Below are 21803 nucleotides of genomic sequence, written 5' to 3'. Positions count from 1 at the left end.
ATTTAACGGTTATTTTAACTTCGATTTTGATGATTTTGTACAGCTACACTCCTTGATCCTATATGAATACAATGAATGAGCTCGATCTTCAATTTAAAATATTTACACTTGTGGATACCACAGATTCTTATGTTATACTTAATGAAAGTATAAATTCTATATATACTAAAACCCAAACGGGTGGAACACTGTTGATGAACAGTGAAAGTAACAGTGTTGTGACGCAATTGCCCCTGCTTGGTCTGTTTAATTTCAATTGCTGCATCTACCACGTGGTCTCCGTCGTTTTTGGTGCGGAAGCGAGGGATCGCTTATTTTCTTCCGTAGCTTTCCCTTTTTTCTTCCTCTTTGTTTATGTGTTCTTCCGCCTGCCTTGATCTTTCGTGTCTCTGCTTATCTCTCTGCATCGATCCTCTGTTGTCTGAAGAGTTTCTTTTTCTGATTCATTGCGCTGTTTGAGGTCGTTTCTCTTTTTTTTTTTTTTTTTGTGTGTGTGTGTGTGTGTTTTCTTTGATTGGGAAGAAAATTTGCAGATTGATGCCTGTAAAATTAGAGTGTTTGTGTTATATTGGTTGTTTCCTAATTTTTTCTTTGTTTTTAGCGTGTTTGTTTAATCCGATTGGGTTTTTGGTTTCAGCAAAAGTTGGTGTGTGAATTTTAGGGTTTTTGGGAATAGTCTTGCAGAGCATATGTGATTAAGGTCTGTAAGTTTTTTGTTTCGAATGTTTTCTTCTTTTTTTCTGCTTATTTTGGTGTGGCTGTTCGATCTAATTCGATTTTTCGTTTTGGGAAATTTGGGTCTTTCGGGTTTAGGGTTTTCCTATACATTATTGCTTGATCGGTGTGAAATTGAACTTTTAGCGTTTTTCATTCATTGTTTGGTTATTTTTTTAGTGATTTCGGTGTGGTTCCCTAATCTGATTGGCTTTTGTGTTGCAGAAAATATTGGTCTCCAGAGTTTGGGGGTTTTGTGAACAGCGTTGCAAGCCCTTTCGAATAAAGGTCTGTTAGCTCTTTCTTTCAAATGTTTTCTTCTATTTTGTGATCATTTGTCTATGGTTGTTCCATCTGGTTTGATTTTTCGTTTTAGGAAGCTTTTGTCTTTGGTGACTTTGTGTTTTTCTTCCACTTATTTTTGCAGTGTTTGAACGCTTATGTCTTTTGAATTTACACTTGCAGTGGTTGGGTTCTTTGTTAGGTATTATTTTTTTCCAATGGGCAGGGTTTATTCAGTGGTGTCGGTGTTTTGTTTGGTTTTGTTGAGTTGACTTATGATTATTTTACATGATTTGTTGCTTAACTATTTTGTTATTAAGCATTTCTGCATCATTCGGTTGGTTTGTAAAGATTTAATATAGTCTGTGTGTGATTGGCTTAAACAGTTTTTCTTCTCAGTTGTGTTTAGTTCTGTTTTATTCAGTTGCTCTGGAATGAATTAAAATTGGTTTTGTTTTTCAGAGTTTGGAGCTTTTGTTCATGGATATAAAATGAAGTTTTCATTGTTTTAGATGATTTGGATGATCTTTCCTATTAAAACTAATGGAATGGAATGGTATATGGGAAATGGGGAACACACATAATTAATCAGTCAGTGAGAGAGTAGAATTGGATATAAAATGAAGTTTTCATTCTCTTTGTGTTATAAATATTCAAGGCTGGAATTTTTTTCTATCTTTGTAATATTATATTTTTTTATCATGATTGCAGGTTTTATCATGATTTTGTATATGCATTTTCCTTACCACATTAATTTGCTAACTTGTTTGTTTGTTTTTGTATTCGTTTTCCATGTTTTTATTGGAAAATGAAATAATTGTATTTGCTTTGATTGAATCGCATATATGGATGAAAAACATGTTCTTAATTGAACTATTTCATTTGGGTTCGAGTTTTATGATCTAGGTTTCCAATTTTTGGTTGATTTGGCAATCCATTTGTATAATATTGGTGAAAACAATGTCCTTTGACTTTAATTCCAGATTTCCACTGTAATTTTTCGATATTGTGGTCTAGGTTTGACATATTTGTTTTTCCTTTCTATAACACTTGCAGGTTGTCTATGGCTCAGTGGAATTCTGGGCTAGATAGCTTACAACTGGTATCAGCACGGCATGGAGACCAATGTGAGGATCATTCACACCAGGTAATTTTGATATTTGAGGATTAACTTGATTAGTAGATGTCTATATCTTCTTGTTTACACTGATAAAGATTATAAACAATGATGAATTAGGATGCTTTAGTATAGTTTATTTATGTTTCCAGGTGCATATGCTTATGTTCTAGAGTTATAACCTACTTAGATAGGTGATTGGTATTGTTATGTTTATATAAATTATATACCTTTCAAGGATTTATATGATCTACTTATCATGCTGCCTTGTTTACAGAGTGATAATCATGTTGCCTTGCTGTTTATAATGTTTATCTTGTTGTTTACAATGATGAATGACATATAAGTAGTTGATGTTAACTTGGTTATTACCTGGTATCTATTAAACATGTAATTTTGCTAGGTTGTGATGCTGCATGGCGTTGGTAAGTTAACTTGATTAGTAGATATCTTTATCTTGTTGTTTACACATTTATGGTTTCATAAGTTATTTGTTTAGAAATACCACTCTAGTGTGGCCTTGCGTTCCTTAATGTCAATGATATTTAGCACCCTTAACGTTTGCTAATCAAGTTTTTTAATTTGTTTTTCTTCTACAGTTGTTTGATACTGGAGTGTTTCATGATGATCCTTATCGTTTCCCGATTTCATGATGCTGCATATCAACTTGATGAGGACTATAGTGAGAATGGTGATACTTAAGGATATTTTATCTATATTATAGTAATCTCGAAATGAAAACATAGATATTTTTGTATTTTGTAGCTACACCGAATTGTGAACCTTACATTAGTTTATATTACATGAATTTTGTGTTGTTCCTACATTAATTCTTCATTCACGCCCCTTCTCGATCTCTTAAGCTTGCTTGTTTGTGATGGTTAAAAATATTATTAAAAATTAGAAAATATTGGACTTGACATGTTTTGTCGGCACAAAATTAATTAGCCGACAAATGTTTTTGTTCACAAAAGATTCAACCAACTAATTATTTTGTCTACACAAGTCATTTGAGCTGACAAACCAATTTGTTGTCATAGGACTACATAGCCGAAAAACCATTTTGTCACGACAAGATTACTTAGCCGTCAAAATGTTTTGTCGCAACAAGATTACTCAGCCGACAAAATATTTTGTCGCGACAAGATCACTAAGCCGACAAATAATTTCATCGCGAAGAAACAACCTATGCTGACAAAATATTTTGTCGCAATGTTGTTTTGGTGATGGGCACAGTTTGACGGCTGAGATTTGTCGCCTTAAAAATGAGCCGACGAAATATCAAGATTTGTCGAGAAAGATCTTGCGCGACATGCTTTTAGCGACAAAATTGCCGACAAAATTTTTCGTTGGGAAAGGCTCTTTGCCGACGAATTTTGACTTTTGCCTACAAACTATTTTTGTCGGCAAAGTGGAAATTTCTAGTAGTGATCCTACATGTTTCACCCTCGAAATTGGGATTGTCCTGCACATTATGACAGCAAAATAAAATAAAATAAAAATCTCAAACAGATACGAAACCAATCAGCTATACTTAGCTTGCGTATCTAAACACACAAATAAGTAGGTCACAATCCACACTAGCTACAAAGCCACATGTAAGAACTCTCTCAAGCAATTGCAGCACCTCATGTAAGAACTCTCTCTCTCTCTCTCTGTGAGCAATTTTTATGTTAATTGTAGTTTACCATTGTTTATTTATGTTAAATTTTACAGGTTGTTGCTTGTATATTTTCATATGTTTAATTGGGTTTCTGTGAAATGCTGTCTGAAGAGTTAAAGAGAGAGAAAGGACAAAACCCCAGTGAAAATTAAAAACCCTATCCTGGATTTTGGGACTCAATTGGTTCCTTCCTGTGTTTGCGTGAGTTGTGGAGGATGAGGAGCAGCGTGGATTCGACGGAGGAGTAGAGCGGCGGGAGCACGGGCGGCGAGACTGTTTGTGAGAGTGCGTGTGAGGGAGACTGAGACTGTGAGCAAGAGAGAGCGGAGAGAGTGAGTGACAGCGGAGCGCAGAGAGTGAGCGAGAGTGGAGCGGAGAGACCGAGAGTGAGTGAGTCCGAGAGATCTGATCACAACCTAATAAAATGACCTAACTAATGGACGGTTGGATTAGATTTTAACAAATCCAACGGTTCAAGTAATTTCTAATTAAAAATTAAAAATAAATATATATAATAATCGGTTCGGTTCGGGATTACCGAAAGCTTTCAAAGCTGTGGCCAAATCCCAACCCAAAACTTTCGGGACGGGTTCGGTTTCGGGTACCGAATGTTTCGGAAAATTCGGTTCGGGAATTTTTCAGTCAAATTTCGGGACGGGATCGGGACGGTTCGGGATTTTCGGGAAAAAATTCCACCCCTAGATGTAATAATTAATAAAACTCTGCCTGGAAGATCCACAGACACAATATTATTATATAACTATTTAATTAAGTGATCGGATCATATCCACACGCTGCCTCCATAACTATCAGTTTATAACATGTTAATTTACAACTTTGCGACTCTATATAAGAAGTTGAAACCTGTAGGTTAGTATACGTCTCCTACAATTTCCCCAGACTAATCACATATTACTAATAACAAATAAAAGAAAATGGCAGTGAGTGGAGCTGGTGCTTGCAAGCTGACTGTGGAGGCTGAGGTAGAGATCAAAGCCAACGCTGATAAGTTGTACAAAGTCATCAGCAACCAGCACCACGACGTCCCCAAAGCAGCCTCTGATAAAATACACGATGTTGCAGTACATGAAGGTGACTGGGAAACTTCTGGCTCTGTCAAGCTCTGGAAATACACCCTAGGTAATATGAAATTAATCACCCTCCTCTCTCCTCCTAACCTAGTTAAACTAATAATTAATTTTGTTAAATAAAAAGCGACGGGTGTTACATCATGACTCTAACATTCTGTTTGGATGAGAAAATTTAAAATTACTAAGAAATTTTATTTCTAGAATTTGTAAATTTTCTTGTTTGACTAACTTAAAAGAATAATATAAATTCAATATAGATTTTGTTATCTTTAAACTCTCACTCATAAAAATTTGGAATAACACCTATTTACATGATTTTTTTTAGTACATCGATATTTTTACACTAAGGAGTTCGGCAAAGCCACACAATGGGTAGCCTAATTTGGTATCAAATTCGTCATCAACAAGATTCGAACTTATAACCTCTCACTTTCAAGTGAAGAGAAATACTACAAGACCGTAGTACTGAGTGACTTATTTACATGAAATTTAAACTTGGGAATTGGAGGTCTCAAATTCTCCCTTTTTTTCACGCGGAAATTCTAAATTTCTATGTTTATGAATCTAGACAAGAGAATTGGTGCATGTTAATTTATAAATTCTAAATTTTGTCAAAAGTCCAAATTTATTTCCATCATTCAAACATTGTGAGGCTAAGCTCACCTCTTTCCCTTAATGTAGATAATATTGTTTGTTAAAAAAAGTTGTATAATAATAATGTTACGTTTATAGTTAATACTGTAACATTATTATTATTATTATTATTATTATTGAATAACACAAACTAACCTGCTATGAAATAAACATGCTAACGTGATATGTATATGTACGTATAAGATTCTTCTAGAATTAAAACTGAAATATATTGACCAGGCCATCCATGCGCCATTAGGTTTGCATTACCTGACGATGAATATATAAAGAATCGGATCATGGACAGGAGAGAATTTTTAGTGTGCTCAGAACATGGATATATAAATTATATTTCATTATATAAGTGAAGAGACATTTGAAAATAATTTTCATTCGTTTGTATAATAACATGTGTTGTACCACCCAGTGTTCTGAGCATTGAAAAATCTCTCCATGAATAGATGTATCATTGTAATTTTCCATGTGACGTGTAGATGGAAATGTCGAGACATTCAAGGAAAAGGTGGAAATAGATGAAGTAAACAAGTGGGTGAGTCTTACAGCTCTGGAAGGATCACATGTGCTGGACAATTACAAAAGCTACAAGATCATTTTCCAGGTCACTCCAAAGAGTGAAGGAGGTTTTGTGAAAATTACTTTAGAATATGAAAAACTCAACGAGAACGATCCGCCTCCACAGAAGTACCTCAGCTTTATGGTCAATGTCATTAAAGATATTGATGCACATCTTCTCAAGGAATAAGTGCCAAGCACAAGATTTATGCATACATATGATATGGAACTTTGAGTAATTTTGCTATCTTCAAGAATAAAGGCCTGAGAGTTGACCAAGCTAGTCCGCATTGTTGTTTAGTTCGGTTTCTCTCTTTAATTCTATGAGCAAGAATGAACTGAGAGTACTATCATTATAATATTGATGTTGTAAACTAGTTTAATCTCTTGGCATGCTCATATCATTATAAAATTGATTTCTCAATGTTGTTCTAATAAAAGCGCTTTTAGCAAAATTACTTGCAGAAACAACCCGTAAATCTCTACGAGCATATTTTCTAGTAGGTTGTTGCTTTTGTATTCTTGGTTTGAACAAATCACGAATTATTCCAATTTCAGCTTTCTTTGTTGCAATTAGAATAAGGTAAGGTTTGGTACTGCTTAAATTATTTTAAAAGCTGGGATGAAAAAAAATTGGAGTACAATTTGTGCTTGGTAACACTGCTTATTTTAAAAGTCACAGATCATTAAAAGCTGAAAAGTGGCAAAAAACAGAAGCTACATTTTGTTATTTCTCAAAACCAACTTATTTTTTCAAGGAGGCGGGTGAACAGTATATTTTAATGAAACTTTCACAATCTCAAAAATACTCTCCTCCGTTTCTCCTTCTCGCTGGGTTGAGATTGAATCTTCATCATTGATATTTTTGTTTTGTCGGATTTCAATTTTCGAAATCGAAATCTGATCAGAGTATTTTTCAACTCATCGTGGCATTGTAGACCAGGAAACAAATCCAAAACCCAGTTGTCAAAAAAGTGCTCGATCCAAGATGCACAATTTCACACAACAGATCTTCATAGCAAGCTCCTTCTGCAACTCCAAGAGGAAGGTGGGAAAGTGATGGGGAAAGTAATGGATGACAGAAGAGATGGGTGTTTGTGAGAGCTTGCAGACGCCATGGATGGTAGGGGAGATGAAACTGGGAAACTAGTGGTAGTGGAAGTTATATAACTAGGGGAAAAAATGGTAGAAATATCAGTCTCAGAAATTGGAAGATCGATCTTGTCGATGATCTTGAGGTAAATGAGATTGAACTTCTGGATGATGTGGTCCTTAGAGTGGAGGACGCTAAACATGGGTCTTTATTTGCTTTTTAGTGTGGGTGGGGAGTTCGTCAATTTCAGTCTGCATGGCTTCTGTTTCCTTTCCCCGAGCTTCTTGGGTAAAGAGAACTGTTATCATCCGACCTTGAATGCCGTAATTGATAAATTACTTTAATAGATAAATATCAACTACTTCATTGAATTAAGCGGGCAGACTCTTTCTTAGCGAGGACAGTAGGAGGCCAGTTCGAGATCGGTAATAGGGTAATCCTTGAGTACTCCTTTAAGCGGCTAGTGGGAAACTGCCTTATTCAAGTTAAGTACGATAGGGGAGAGCTCTTCGACTAGATCTGATCCGGAAACAGCCTACGCTTAGTTTGATCCTGTCTGATAACCAACGGAACGCTAACGTATCGGATCTGAACGTCAGATGAAAAAAAAAATTAGGCGAAAAGGATGACTCTAGAATTATAAATGGGATTTGGAAAATGGAAGAGTTTGGATGACTCAACAATTATAGAGATTAAAAAATAAAAAATTATATATTAAATTTAACATTATATCATTTTTAGTCATTTAACCTAATCACAGCAGTTTTATATAAAAATTTACCAAACACTTTAACACTGATTTTTTTGCTAAAAGCATTTTTACAAAAAAGTTTACCAAACACTCTACCGCTTTATTTCACAGTTGTTTATTTTCGCAGCACAGCAGAAGCAGTTTTTTTTCAAAGCACAGTAATACCAAACTAGCCCTAAGGCTAATTAGTGCAAGTCATTTAAGTAATCACTATGGAGCCAAAAATAATCACAAGGCGACACGTGGATTTTTGGACAAAAGAAGACAAAAATACCCTTGAGGTACAACGGGATTCCTACGCGCGAGTAGCGGGCAATCATCCTTCAACCAAATCAAGCATGCCCAAAATAAGTAACAAATTCAAAGTTATTTCATCCATCCTCATCCTATATTTTCCACAAGGTATAAATTACATAACCCCCAAAATATTTATGCCAAAAATGTGTTGATTAACCAATTAATCGATTAATTGCCTAATTAATCCATTAAATCACACATTAAACCATAAGTTACACCCTATGCCCTATGTATTGGCTCCCATTTTCACCAAAACCTAGGTCCAACACGCAAAATTCCCAATACTCTCTAAACACTTTTCTCTCTAAATTCTAACTTTGGCATCAGAGGTTCTTCGGCCAAAGCCCCCCCCCCCCCGCGTTCATCGTGGACACGTGAGGCTCTTGGCCTTGACCCTAAGGTGTTAATTGTTTTGTAGGTCCAATTTTGTCCAAGATCAAGGAGGAAGAAATTTGCATCCACAATCACCTCCTTGAAGAAATCAGCATCCAATTTTCCATTTAATCAAATTTAAATGTATCAAAGTCCAAACTTACTAGGAATTTTTGTGTAAAAAATCCTTATGGGACTGCAGAATATCTTGTAGATTGTGTGTTATTTAAGATGGATTGCCTGAAAGATAAGGATTTTCCCTTAGGACTTTCCCTTTTTTATACTTTTTACTACTATAAATAACACAATAGAGTGCAATAATATATACATCAGAATTCACCAACTCTTCTCTCTCTTGCCGCCCCATCTGTCTCCCTCAGTAATTAAACAGGCGTACAACAAAATACAAGTTGGCAGCTAAAAACACAGACCATACCAAAACCTATGGCCAATTCCTCAGCGATTATCTTTTCCTTGGCCTTCGTGGCCGCTCTGATCATCTCCGTTGATGCAGGCGGCGATCATGGGGTGAGCTGGGTTCCAGTGAGACCTCGCCGCGAGGGTTCTGTAGCAGAGTGTATGGATGATCGTGATGATGAATTTGGCATGGACTCGGAGATTAGCAGGCGCATCTTGGCCACCTCACGAAACATAAGCTATGAAGCTCTGCAGAGAAACACTGTGCCTTGCTCTCAGAGAGGTGCTTCCTCCAACAACTGCAAGCCGGGTGCTCAGAATCAGAGTAATCCCTACAACCGTGGATGCAGTGCTAATGCTCGTTGCCGGAGTTGATCACGCAGTGTAGCATTTTTTTCAATATTTAGTCACTTTCATTTAATAGAACATGTTATTGTAACTTTATATTACGCTCTATCTTCTGTTTCAATCCCAACTTCAATACCTTCACAAAAAAGTTTCCATTAAAAATTTTGAAATATTTTTATCAACCTGGATTTAATTTAAAATCAATCCTAATATGTGAATCCGATTGTAGCCAAATTTGAATCCTCCTTCCATGAATTTGGATTAGACTAGAATATCGCTCAAATATAAAAAGAAAAGATATCCTAACAACTTTGTGTGTATTTTGTCTCATCTTCCTATGCTTGGATTAACTAACTAGAGTTGACCCATCAAGGGCAGACTATTCAGAACAGGTAAATCCCTGAACGAAGAAATCTGACCCAGGCCGACCACAGTCGAAGGAGGGAAAGGAGTTCCAGAATCATGGTCCTATGACGTTCTATATTTCACCAAGATCAGCTCTAAATTTTTACAATTCTAACTTTTTGCACTAGGATAGAGTACGAATTAGTATTAGAATTACTCTGTTTCAATTCTTGATTTTTATGTGGTTATGTGGAGTCAAAAAGTATTTGAGTTCTACTTTACATTGATAATTTAACAACTAAAAAATAAAATAAAAATAGAAAAAAATATGTCAAAAGAATTAGAATTAGACTTCGTATCAATTCATGACTTCTCATGCCAAGAATCAAATTTATCAGGGAGTAGTTGATTTCGTACGGATTTATTCTATCTTATTTCCAACTTCTCAATTCATGACTTTTTATTCTCATTCCAGGTATCAAATTTATCAGGGGTAGTTAATTTTATATGAATTTCTTTCATTGTATTTTTGACTTTCTCCATTCATAATTTTTCATTCTAATTTTTTAAGTAAACATGCATGTCCATATATTCTTAAAAATTTCCTACTCCTAAATTGAGGACTAAATTTATAAGCATGTCTAAATTTCGTGATTATGCTAAATCAACAACAACAAAAAAATCACTCCCATACGTGGGACCCGTCACTAAGCGAATGAATGAATTTTCATTATGGTACAACTAAAAGGGCATAAAATTTCAACACGTAAAAACTAAAACATCACCTAGGGTTTATGGGTTTGCAACTCTTGTTTGTACAACAACCGCCTCTTTCCGGAAGCATAAACTTAATAATAATGGCGGACAATGCCGTGAAGGCATCCCCCCTGAGGCCCAATACGTCAAACGTCTCGATAAATCTCAAATCCGTCCCCCTAGATTTTTCGCCGGCAAACCGCTGGTACTCCTCTAACGCCGAAGACAAACACCAATTCTGAAATTTCCTCAGGCAACCCACCAGACAACCAGTCCGATGCTTGCCGCGTTTGCAGTGGATCAACACCGGATGATTCTCAATTTCAACCAAAACTTTCAGTGCCTCGGAGATGGTCTCTGCTGGAATCAGCGGAGACGTAGACCGCTCCTTCTTGCCCTCGATTCCGAACTGGAAGAGCCGAATGCCTTGCGACCGAAGAAACTCCAAACTCTCCTCCGGGTAGGGCTCGGGGCAGAGATAGATAATGGAACGGAGTTGAAGGGATTGGAGGAATGGGAAGTTTGACGGCTGCGGGAAGCCTGATCGGAATACGCCCTCATCCACCATCGAGAAATTGATGGGCGGCTCCAAAACGTTGTCGTTGTTGGTCATGGTCATGTTTTGCTGCTTCTGTTTCGAGTCCTCTTGTTCTTAATTAATTACTAGCCTCTCCGCACCCACTAATGTGCGTGCGAGAGGCATTTTTACATCACGGGTGCTACGCGCCCCTAAATGTGTATTGTGTTAGTTTTTCCCATCGTAATTGTCAAGATATATTTTAAATGTATTGTGCAAAGAGGAACTCTTTTTTTATCATGCATATCCTAAAAAGTTATCATGTTTTTCGTTTTTACTTTGCGTAAAGTAATGATTTAAATGTTATTCATGCACTTGTCAAACAACATGGGATTTTAGACGCAAGTTCCTACCTAAAGTCCATGGACAATAGTAAGTAGATGTAAAAAAAAGAGTAGATGAAAACATTACTCGTAGAAAAATACAAAACAACTTAAATGTCAAAATATAAATCTTGCATAACAATATGTACATTATTCACAATACCCATAGAGTCTATATGTCACCGTTTCTTTTGAAAAAAAAGTTTTCATTTTGATATCAATGCTGCAATTTCCACCCATTTGTTCATGATTGATGCTTCAAATTTTCATTGCCAATCTACAAATGATAGTGAGAAAATTAAAAATCAAATAAAAAGAGTTAATTGATAAGTGAGAAATGCATACTGAAAGGTTATCGATAATAAAATTGTTACCTATTAGAAATCACCATAATTAGCTGGAATGAAGCAAGACTTCTTTGTATACTACATTCCGTGTAAATACACCTTGTTGGCTGATTATGGAGCCATTTTTTACTAACACGGTTGTGGTTGACTTTGAGACCCCCCTCGATAAAGCCACATATCATTGTTCATGACTGAAGATGTGATCTGGAAGGTAAATGCCTACATGTGGTATTGTCTGACCTTGAGATTTGTTTATAGTGATAGAGAAACTTAGTTTCACTGGAAACTACTTTCTTGTAAGTTTAAATGGAAGCCCAGCAGTATTAGTACTTTTGAGAGGGATTCTTGGTAAGAAAACTTTGGATCCGACAAATTGTCCAGTTAGAATTTCAGCATCAATAAGATTTTGGTAATTACCACGACACAATAATCTTGTACCATTACACAATCCCAATGAGTGTGTAAAAGCATCAAAAGTTTTGTTAGTAACATGAATTGTATGTGTTTTCTAAAACTCAGATTTACGAAAATTGAAAGAGAACGAAAAGTTAAAACATAAATTAGTAAAAGAAAAACATATATGAAAGAAAACAGGTAATCATGGAGTTGATGATTCTAAAAATGAAAGAAATGAATCTGGAGATGCAGATGAAAACAGGTAATCATTCAGTTCAATCATATTACAATTTTGAGTCATCAAAGAAACAAAGTGAAATAGCACATTGCCATTTCGGTTCTTTGATTAAGTGTAATATTCGGCTTCTCAAGTATCTTACAACTAAGCAAAAAGAATGCCCTTCCTAGTTTCACAAACTAAAATGCATCTAATAACTTATCATAAAGGATGAAGTAGCAACCTGATCAAATTGAATGATCGGTAAAACTCGGGATTGAAGAATCTTTAATTACTTTGAATACTTGGTGAAGTTCCTCCACCTGAACCCCATGAAGAAAAACTACAGGCTGCAAGATAAGATTTAAACCATATTATATAAAAAAACCAGTAAAAATTTCCCAACATTTGACCCAAAATTGAAAGTAAAAAAGATGAAATTCCATGCATTTAGCAGATAATTGATAAATCAAACTCTGCAACTGAAACATTGCCAATGGCTTCAAAATTAACTGAATATCTAAAACAACTTGTAATCCTAATTATATGGAAGAGGGTAGAGAAAAGCTAAGTGCTTCAACCCTAGGTTATGATGCTTTGCAGACAACTTACATCAACCTCTGAATTTCTTCCTCAATTAGCTAGCTCTTGAATGCACCAATAACATATGCAACTGGGACTTGGATTACATAGCTCTCAATTCCATTGACTTCATCTATTAATTTTTAGAGGGTTACCTATAGTTTTTTCAATGACAATGACATGGTTTACGCATGAACATGGTTTTTTCTTATTTGTTTATCTATTTCACACTTGAATCAATAAAATTTTGCCATTGCAATCATACGGCATTCACAACGATCATACCCCCGATCAAGCAGGCTAATTGCCAAGCATAATTAAATAAGTAGCAACAGCCCTAATAAAAAAAATAATTCAAACTCATCAAACTATCGAGTTACATACCTTGCATTGCAATCTAGCGTAAAATTTACCTTTCTAGCAATAACGAAATAACTCAGTTATCAAATGCAGGACACACTGAAATGCATCTAATAACTTATCATAAAGGGTGAAGTAGCAACCTGATCAAACAGAATGATCGGTAAAACTCGGGATTGAAGAATCTTTGATTACTTTGAATACTTGGTGAAGTTCCTCCTCCTGAACCCCATGAAGAAAAACAACAGGTTGCAAGATAAGATTCAAAACATATTAAATAAAAAACCAGTAAAAAATTCCCAACCCAACACTGTTATTATGGTAATTTCAACGCAAGCCACCTTCTCTAGCAGAGTTCATTTCCAAATCCCTACTACTTTGAGAGGATTTAAAAATTTTGGAATCTATATAATGAATAAGCTTGAAGAAAAGCTTCAAATTTGTATAAAAAAAACTTTGAATTCGAACAAAAAATGCAAAAACTAAGTCGTTTATTAAGAAGAAGAATCGCAAGTCACATGGCTGTGGGGATTTCCAGACAGGTCCCAATAGATTGAGTGGATATCCGAAACCTTAAGAAACCGGAAACTTTACGGCTCAATAGTCAGGTAAAGGATATGGTTCACCCTGGAAAATCTTTCTCCGATTATATCGAATCGCTAGATAGTTTGGGCTCGCTCTCAAAGGACATCGTCAATTAATTAGAATTGAATATGAACGCAAATCTAATTCTGCTTCATCAAAGCAAATAATTCATACACAATTGAAAAAGATGTATAAATGGGAATAGAACGGAAATTGAAAATATGATCAGAAATGAATGATCGATGAGAAACAGTTAATTAATGGCAATGAATTTGATTAGAAAAGAGACTAATAAACATACTGGTAAAGAAGCCACACTTGTCGTTTATGACGAGTGAAAGGCTGTTTCAAGAAGCTGCAGTTGTTGATCACGGCGAGTAGAGTCAAGTTTGAAAGTTTGAACAAACGCTGGAAGGAATACATAGAAAATTGAGAATCAAGTTTGAAAGTTACCTGCGATAAGAATCAGTCGATGTAGAGGAAGAGTCTTTGTCAATATGTATCTCTATTTCTCCCTCCCCTCGTTTTCTGTAGAGGAAGAGTCTTTGTCAATCTGGTTTGTAGTTTGCAGAACGTGGAGGGTGGTTGAATCCCACGTCGCGGTTCTAATTCTTCATTAGGCAAAACTCTACAGTTGTGATGCTTTATCTTTTTTCAGTGATGGTTTTTTACCAGTTTGTCGTATTAGTTTAACCATCAGAATTCAATTCACACATTACCTCAATGTACAATCTGCTTACAAATCATTACCAACTATAGTAAAACAAAAACTGGTAATGGGGTAATTTTAGTAACTCCTATAAATTCTGACCAATTGCAGAAGTAATTTTATAGAAACCAAATTCCCAGCTATAGCCTCAAATGTCTCTCATTGCATGCACCTGACTACCACTGACTCAAATCACATAAATAAGAGAAATGGAATCCAGAAAAACCCATATGACAACAATTAAGTTTAAATAATATAAGCAGTGTGGTCGATTAAGTACTAATCACTGAGCAATTTTGAACGCCCAGCAATCCCATCCTACGCCATCAATGATTCGAATTTCCTTATTAAATTATATAGAATAATAAACAAAACAAGCGGAAAAGCAGATTCATGTGGGTAATATTACTTAATTGGAGGGTAGAAATTATGAAAAAAAAATCACCTGAATTTGTGTAAATTGAGTGTGGATGCAGAAGAAACTCTGGAAAAACACGTGGATGAGAGGTTTGTGCAGAAGACGAAAATGAGTTCTTCCTCTTTTCTGTGCATTTGGGGTTGGAATGATCGCTATCCCCTCTAGAACGTGTGGTAGATTGGTGGTTCTATCTCCGATCTTTGCAACTGCTGCAACCGGTGTTCTGTTTTGTGCGACAACGTGTTTGACAGTTCTACTCTAATTTGGAGGGAGTGTTTGTCAGTTTTTATCAATTTATTTGTTATTTTGGTTTTGGTGGAAAGATAGAATGTGATGCAGTATTTGTGGGAGGATTGATCTAAGGGTCACAATGAATTTTAAGTGTGTATATTTTTATCTAGTGGTTGAAAATTGTCATTGTTCAGATGAGTGCATGTATTATTCGCACAGTAGAATTTCGTTGTATTATATTACAATTTTGACCCTAATTTTATTGGACAATTAACGTTGGTATAGTGTATGAAGTGAGGGCATTTTTGGTTTATCAAATGCTTCACCAAACTAGGGCTCTCACTTTATATATATAGATACAAACTGATTATTTGTTAATTCGACGAAGAATGCATTTATATATGAAGTTGTAACTGAAATATATTAGCCAACGTAGTTTGTAAACGAACTAACTAGAATCCCTAACCGATCAGGACTAGGAGAAATTATAGAATAGAATGTTGTTGTTTCGGTTTGAATTTGGCCTTAGATTATAACTTTCAATTTATTTCCTAAGAAAAGGAGTTCGAGGTTTGGGTGAATTCGTCTTCCCCAGCCATAAATATTTAAACCTCAATGTTTGGGGGTCAATCGGATCATATATTTCGAGTAGTCGAAATTGAAGACAGAAAATTTACACTACAAAAATCTAATTGTACATTCATTGTAAGAATATTTTTTTTTAAATATAAATAATTATAAATACACACTTAAATTTTTAGGTGACAATAACATTTCTTTAAAAACAAATGGGTATCTTACTTTTAAAGATGCCCACCATAAAACAAACAAATTGTTTAGAAATAACATGTATAAAAGCATACAAACAGAGAAACGAACAAGATCGAAACATTTTGTCTCCAGCTATTTAATAAAACCACAAAACATTGTTTTCTTAGAAACGACGAGAGCAAACGAGGAATAATATTGATCAAGATATTCCACCATCCATGTCTACTGGGCAAATTGTTCGGTTCTAGTAAAATAATACAACTAACGCATTTTTTTTAGTGAATAAATACATCCATGTCTGATGGCATGGGCAAATTGTTAGGTTCTTGTAAAGTTTTTGTTTCCCTCTTTTCTTCTATATAAATGTAAGGGCTGTTGATGCACAAAACCGGAGGTTTTGGAACAACGTAAATCCGACCGTGAATCTGCAAGTAATGTAAATGACACAAGATGTATCGTGGTTCACCCCAAGGTTTGGGCTACGTCCACTTTGATTATGTATTTATCTGAGGGAGAGGGAGCACTGATAGTGAGAGCGTTGAGAGGGGGTGAGAGGGCCTAGGAATTGGCCTCCTCTAATTGTGAGGGTGAGGGGTCCTTTTATAGAATAAGGACTCCTCACTTATTACATATTTGCCCCTTCTTTTATCACATAATTACATTTAAGTCCCCTGAGTATTTGTACAAGATCTAAATACGAGGCCCTAAATATGGTATAAACAGTAGTCTCCCAAGTCTTCAGTCAAGAGAGTCTTTTGGCTGGAGACTTGAAATTCAGTCCATGTGTGGGCCGAAGTAACTAGACGTTGTCTTGAACTGATGTTCGATATGAGGCGGTGCTCAATCTGAGATGATGCTCAACTAGAAGTAGCACATGCTGCGAGGCTGCTCGGCTCGTGGCTTATGTTGCCTTGGTTGGCTCGGCTTGTGGCGTTGAAGGTGAGAGAGTCATTTTTATAGAATAAGGGCTCGCTCTTCAATACATGAATGATGGGCTAGAGTTGATGCTCTCTAATGATGGTAAGGGAGTCTCTTTTATAGAATAAGAGCCCGCTCCTCAATACATAAGTGATGGGTTAGGAGTGATGCTCGCGGCGAGGCGGTTGCTCAGCTGGCTGCGATGCTCTCTAATGAAAGTGATGGAGTCCCTTTTATAGAATAAGGGCTCGCTCCTCAGTACATAGATAATGGGCTAGAGTTGATGCTCTCTAATGATGGTGATGGAGTCCCTTTTATAGAATAAGGGCCCACTCCTCAATACATAAGTGATGGGTTAGGAGTGATGCTCGCGGCGAGGCGGTTGCTCAGCTGGCGGCGATGCTCTCTAATGAAAGTGAGGAAGTCCCTTTTATAGAATAAGGGTTCGCTCCTCAGTACATAGATAATGGGCTAAGTCCCCCAAGTATTTTTTATGAGGCCCAGTTGAGGCCCAATATATGGTATATAATGTAGTCCCCCAAGTCTTTTCGGTCAATAGAGTCTGTTAGCTGGAGACTTCAAATTGAATCCATGTATGGGCCGAAGTGGCGGTTGTTCGGAGGCGGTATTTGTATACCCTGCACTGAAGCTTTATAAGTGAAGCTTTGAAGCTGAAGCTCTGTAAATGAAGCTTTTGAAGCTAGAGCTTTTGTAAATGAAGCTTTTGAAGCTGTTTGACATGAGTGATGCTCATGAATGTTTGATTGATATGAGTGATGCTCATGGATGTTGACATGAGTGATGCTCATGAATGTTGACATGAGTGATACTCATGAATGTATATGTATGATTGATATGAGTGATACTCATGAATGTTTGTGTATGATTGACATGAGTAATGTTCATGTATAATATGAAGTACTGGGCATACTTTTGATCACCTGGTTGGTGGCATGAAGGAGAGTACGGGTTGTACATTTCATCACCTGGTTGGTGGCATGAATGACTAGTTGCCAAATGATTTTAGAGTACGGGTTGTACATTTCATCACCTGGTTGGTGGTAATAGCGGCAGGTTGTCGAATAATTGTGGAGTACTGGGCGTACTTTTGATCACCTGGTTGGTGGTAATAGAGGGTATGGGTCTTTTGGGCATATGGGCCTTCGCCCATGACATTGTAGCCCCTTATTTTGGGTTTGCAGCCCATTATTTTGGGCTTTTTTTTTTTAATTACCCTCTGATGGGGTTTATACAGATGTCTCCGAAAGATAATAAAAATAAATTACATCATTCTGGTGGGATGTTTATTCCTTACTTTTGCAGTGTCCCCATGTGTCTTCCTTTTGCTTTATCTTTTGCTTTCTGCTTTTCTCGTGATTTTCTCAGAAAAGTGGGTTTCGTCACAGTTGTGCTGAGGGTGGAGCTGAGCTAGTTGATGATTATCTCGTCACTTCACCAATCATCAGTGGCTGTCTTTTTTCTTTTTATTATTTTTTTATTGCAGATGGCAGACATCATCATGGAGAATAATTAGAATATTGTAAGAAAAACTTATCTTCTTTTCTGCGGGAGAGGGAATCACCACATCCATTTGCAGCAGCCACCGCCATTTTCTTTGTTGCTGCACTAAACCCCGCCATTTTCACGTTGGGAACCACCAAAGTCGTTTTTCCTTCAACTCTGGTACTTGTGGAAAATGTCAAATTCTAGCAAGGTGGAGACGAGTGTTGAAATCAAGTCTGAAGCAAACAGGTTCCATGAATTCTTTGCACGAACACCGTACGAAATATGCAACATCAGCCCCGACAAAGTTCCGAGTCATAAATTACTTGAAGGTGAATGGGGTAAAGTGGGTTGTGTCTTCTTGTGGGATTATATTGAAGGTAAGTGTGGCTGAAAGATTGTTCTCTTACTATATATGTCGACATGTTTTTTTGTGGATGAAGCAAGTAATTGATTTGTGATGAAATGTTAGCAGATGGGAAACCAACTTTTTCCAAGGAGTTAACTGAAGCCATAGACGATGTAAATCATTCGGTGACTTTCACAGTGCTTGAAGGAAACCCTCTAGATCGATACAAGAGCTTTAAGATCACTTTACAAGTTACTCCAAAATTAGGCGTTCATGATGAGGGCAGCGTGGTGAATTTGGTTCTACAATATGAAAAGCTACATGATGGGTTCCGGATCCCCAACTTCAGCTCCAGTTAGCTGTTATTCTTGTTAAGGAGACTGATAATTTCCTCACGCAAGAATAAGCGCGTCTACTTCAGACCGATCATAATAGCAGTTTCACCCGTTTGGAGAACGCAAGTGTAAGAACAAGGCAGTTGGCTTGCCCGTACTTTTTACTATGAACAATACTTTTGTTAGGAATGTCGGTACTACAAGATAGAGAATGCACAAGGTAAAGTAGAAAATGGACGCCAAGAATTTATGTGGTTCGGCAATTTATGCCTACGTCCACCAAACAAGGATCAATCTTCACTATATGAAAAAGATGAATACAACAAGAGTAGTCTTACCAAGCCAAAGACAAGGCTTGATGGATACAAGAAAGTATAACACACACTTTCTATCACTCTAAACTTCACTCACACAATGTGTAGTGGAACACTCTCACTCTCACTCTTGGAGTGGAACTCTAGCTTTGGACTTGATCCTTTGCTACTCACTCTTGGTTCTCAATTGGTTACATCACACCCATATTTATAGGTGAGGGTTTGGCATTCTACTAGTTTCTAGTTCCTTCTTCAAACCTCTAGTATAGAAAAATCTAGACTAGCCATATACTTGTAGCTTCTAGATCTTTCCATTTGCAACCAAGGAAGCTAGTACTCTCTAGCTTCTTCCATCAACTTAATAACATTCTAGAATTGTCTAGCAAGCTTCAGCCTCATCTCTTGCTTACTAGAATAATCTAGAACATTGATCATGGGCTGGACCATATACCAACAATCTCCCCCTCCAGTCCATGAGGGAGGAATTCCGATCATGACTCCAAGTTACCTGGAGTTCATCCCAGCAGCCTTAATGCAGAATTCCAACTTTGATTTTGTGACTACCTTTGTCAACATGTCTGAAGAATTATTATCGGTATGAATCTTCTTCAGCTGCAGCAACTTGTTCTCGATAGCGTCTCTAATCCAATGATAACGAATATCAATGTGCTTAGTGCGTGAATGATATGTAGTGTTCTTGCTCAAGTCCAGAGCACTCTGACTATCACAATAAACGCCATAATCACTTTGCTTCAAACCCAACTCTTGGAGAAACCGCTTCAGCCACAACAACTCCTTGCATGCTTCTGTAGCGGCTATGTATTCAGCCTCGGTTGTGGACAAAGCAATGCACTTTTGTAACTTGGATTGCCAAGACACGGCTCCCCCTGTAAAAGTAAACAAGTACCCAGACGTAGATTTTCTACCATCCAGGTCACCTCCCATGTCAGCATCTGTAAATCCTTCCAAGATTGGTTTGGAACCGCCAAAGCACAAGCACATCTTAGAAGTCCCTTTCAAATATCTGAGAATCCACTTAACAGCTTCCCAGTGGTCCTTCCCTGGATTAGAGAGAAACCTGCTCACCACACCTACTGCATGAGCAATATCTGGCCGTGTGCACACCATTGCATACATGATACTTCCTACTGCTGAAGAGTAGGGAACAACTGCCATTTTCTCCTTTTCTTCATATGTTTTTGGACATGACTCTTTGCTCAACTTGATATGATTGGCTAAAGGTGAGCTTACCGATTTGGCTGCTTTCATGTTGAACCTTTCAAGCACCCGTTCAACATACTTTTCTTGTGACAGCCACAACTTTTTGGATTTTCTGTCACGAATTATATCCATGCCCAAAATCTGCTTGGCTGGCCCTAAGTCCTTCATGTCAAAGGACTTAGATAACTCTTCTTTGAGCTTTTTAATCATAGAGGTATCTTGTCCGACAATCAACATGTCATCAACATAAAGCAATAAGATGATGAATTTACCTCCAGAAAATTGTTTGATATAGACACAAGAGTCAGCATGAGTTCTCTTGTACCCATTACTCACCATGAGTGAGTTGAACTTCTTATTCCACTGTCTCGGAGCCTGCTTAAGACCATATAAACTTTTCTTGAGCTTGCACACCAAATTTTCTTTACCTTTGACTTCAAAGCCTTTGGGTTGCTCCATGTATATCTCCTCTTCTAAATTGCCGTGGAGAAATGCAGTTTTAACATCTAACTGCTCGAGCTCAAGATCCATGCTTGCTGCCATACCAAGGATAACTCGAATGGAAGTCATCTTCACCACCGGTGAGAAAATCTCATCAAAGTCAACTCCTTTCTTTTGACCAAAACCTTTGACAACCAAACGAGCCTTGTACCTTGTCATGTTGTCGTCTCTTTTCAATTTGAACACCCACTTGTTTTTCAATGCTTTCCTGCCCTTTGGAAGCTCCACCAGCTCATAGGTATCATTCTTTGATAAGGAATCCATCTCCGACTCCATTGCCTTCATCCATTTGTCACTGTCGTTATGAGCTCTGGCCTCCTCATATGTTTCGGGCTCTCCATAATTAGTCAACATGATATACTCTGATGAAGAATACTTGGTAGACGGTCTTCGACTTCTGATGGATCTTCTGACCTGATCTTCATTCTCTTGTAGGGCTGGAGGCTCCCCCTGATTGGGTTCTCCTTGAATATGCTCTTCTTGACTAGGCTCCCCTGATGAGCAATCTCATGGTTTGGCACATCTTGATCAGGCTCCTCTTGATTAGCATTATCTGATTCTGCAGGCACTTCATTGGCAGTTGCTTCAGGGATGTCATCGTGACTTTCTTCATCTGAAGCTAATGGATCAACTCCTCTGACTGCGCCATCTGGTTGTGCCTCTTTATCCGAATCCCCAATTGTTTGTTCTTCAT

General features: G+C 37.0%; 2 protein-coding genes, 1 long non-coding RNA gene and 1 pseudogene across 3 annotated transcripts; 3 read left to right on the top strand and 1 right to left on the bottom strand.

Annotated features, from left to right (window-relative positions):
- The first annotated feature begins 277 nt into the window (after positions 1–277).
- On the top strand, positions 278–2937 carry LOC103406222 (uncharacterized). Its single transcript, XR_003770416.2, has 4 exons — positions 278–460; positions 940–1002; positions 2053–2143; positions 2713–2937. It is a non-coding gene; the product is annotated as an uncharacterized lncRNA (long non-coding RNA).
- Positions 2938–4684: 1747 nt separating this feature from the next.
- Positions 4685–6497, top strand: LOC103422524 (MLP-like protein 329). Its single transcript, XM_029096227.2, has 2 exons — positions 4685–4916; positions 5995–6497. Exons 1-2 carry the CDS (start codon positions 4712–4714, stop codon positions 6261–6263), a joined length of 474 nt encoding a protein of 157 aa, XP_028952060.1. The 5' UTR covers positions 4685–4711; the 3' UTR covers positions 6264–6497.
- Positions 6498–9030: 2533 nt separating this feature from the next.
- On the top strand, positions 9031–9378 carry LOC103422484 (rapid alkalinization factor-like). Its single transcript, XM_008360544.4, has one exon. It carries the CDS (start codon positions 9031–9033, stop codon positions 9376–9378), a length of 348 nt encoding a protein of 115 aa, XP_008358766.1.
- Positions 9379–10481: 1103 nt separating this feature from the next.
- On the bottom strand, positions 10482–11065 carry LOC103446893 (inositol diphosphatase DSP3-like; annotated as a pseudogene).
- Between the last annotated feature and the right edge of the window lie 10738 nt (positions 11066–21803).

Source organism: Malus domestica, chromosome 16 (assembly GCF_042453785.1).
Source record: "Malus domestica chromosome 16, GDT2T_hap1".
Taxonomy (NCBI): Eukaryota; Viridiplantae; Streptophyta; class Magnoliopsida; order Rosales; family Rosaceae; genus Malus; species Malus domestica.
Note: the sequence above shows the minus strand (reverse complement) of the source record. Positions and strands in the feature narration are given on the sequence as shown.

Bases quoted from the DNA above. Each gene is read 5' to 3' on its own strand.
- LOC103422524 (XM_029096227.2), top strand. From the start codon at position 4,712: ATGGCAGTGAGTGGAGCTGGTGCTTGCAAGCTGACTGTGGAGGCTGAG. The intron at 4,917-5,994 runs GTAATATGAAAT...TGTGACGTGTAG, and splicing joins GCTCTGGAAATACACCCTAG to ATGGAAATGTCGAGACATTC.
- LOC103422484 (XM_008360544.4), top strand. From the start codon at position 9,031: ATGGCCAATTCCTCAGCGATTATCTTTTCCTTGGCCTTCGTGGCCGCT.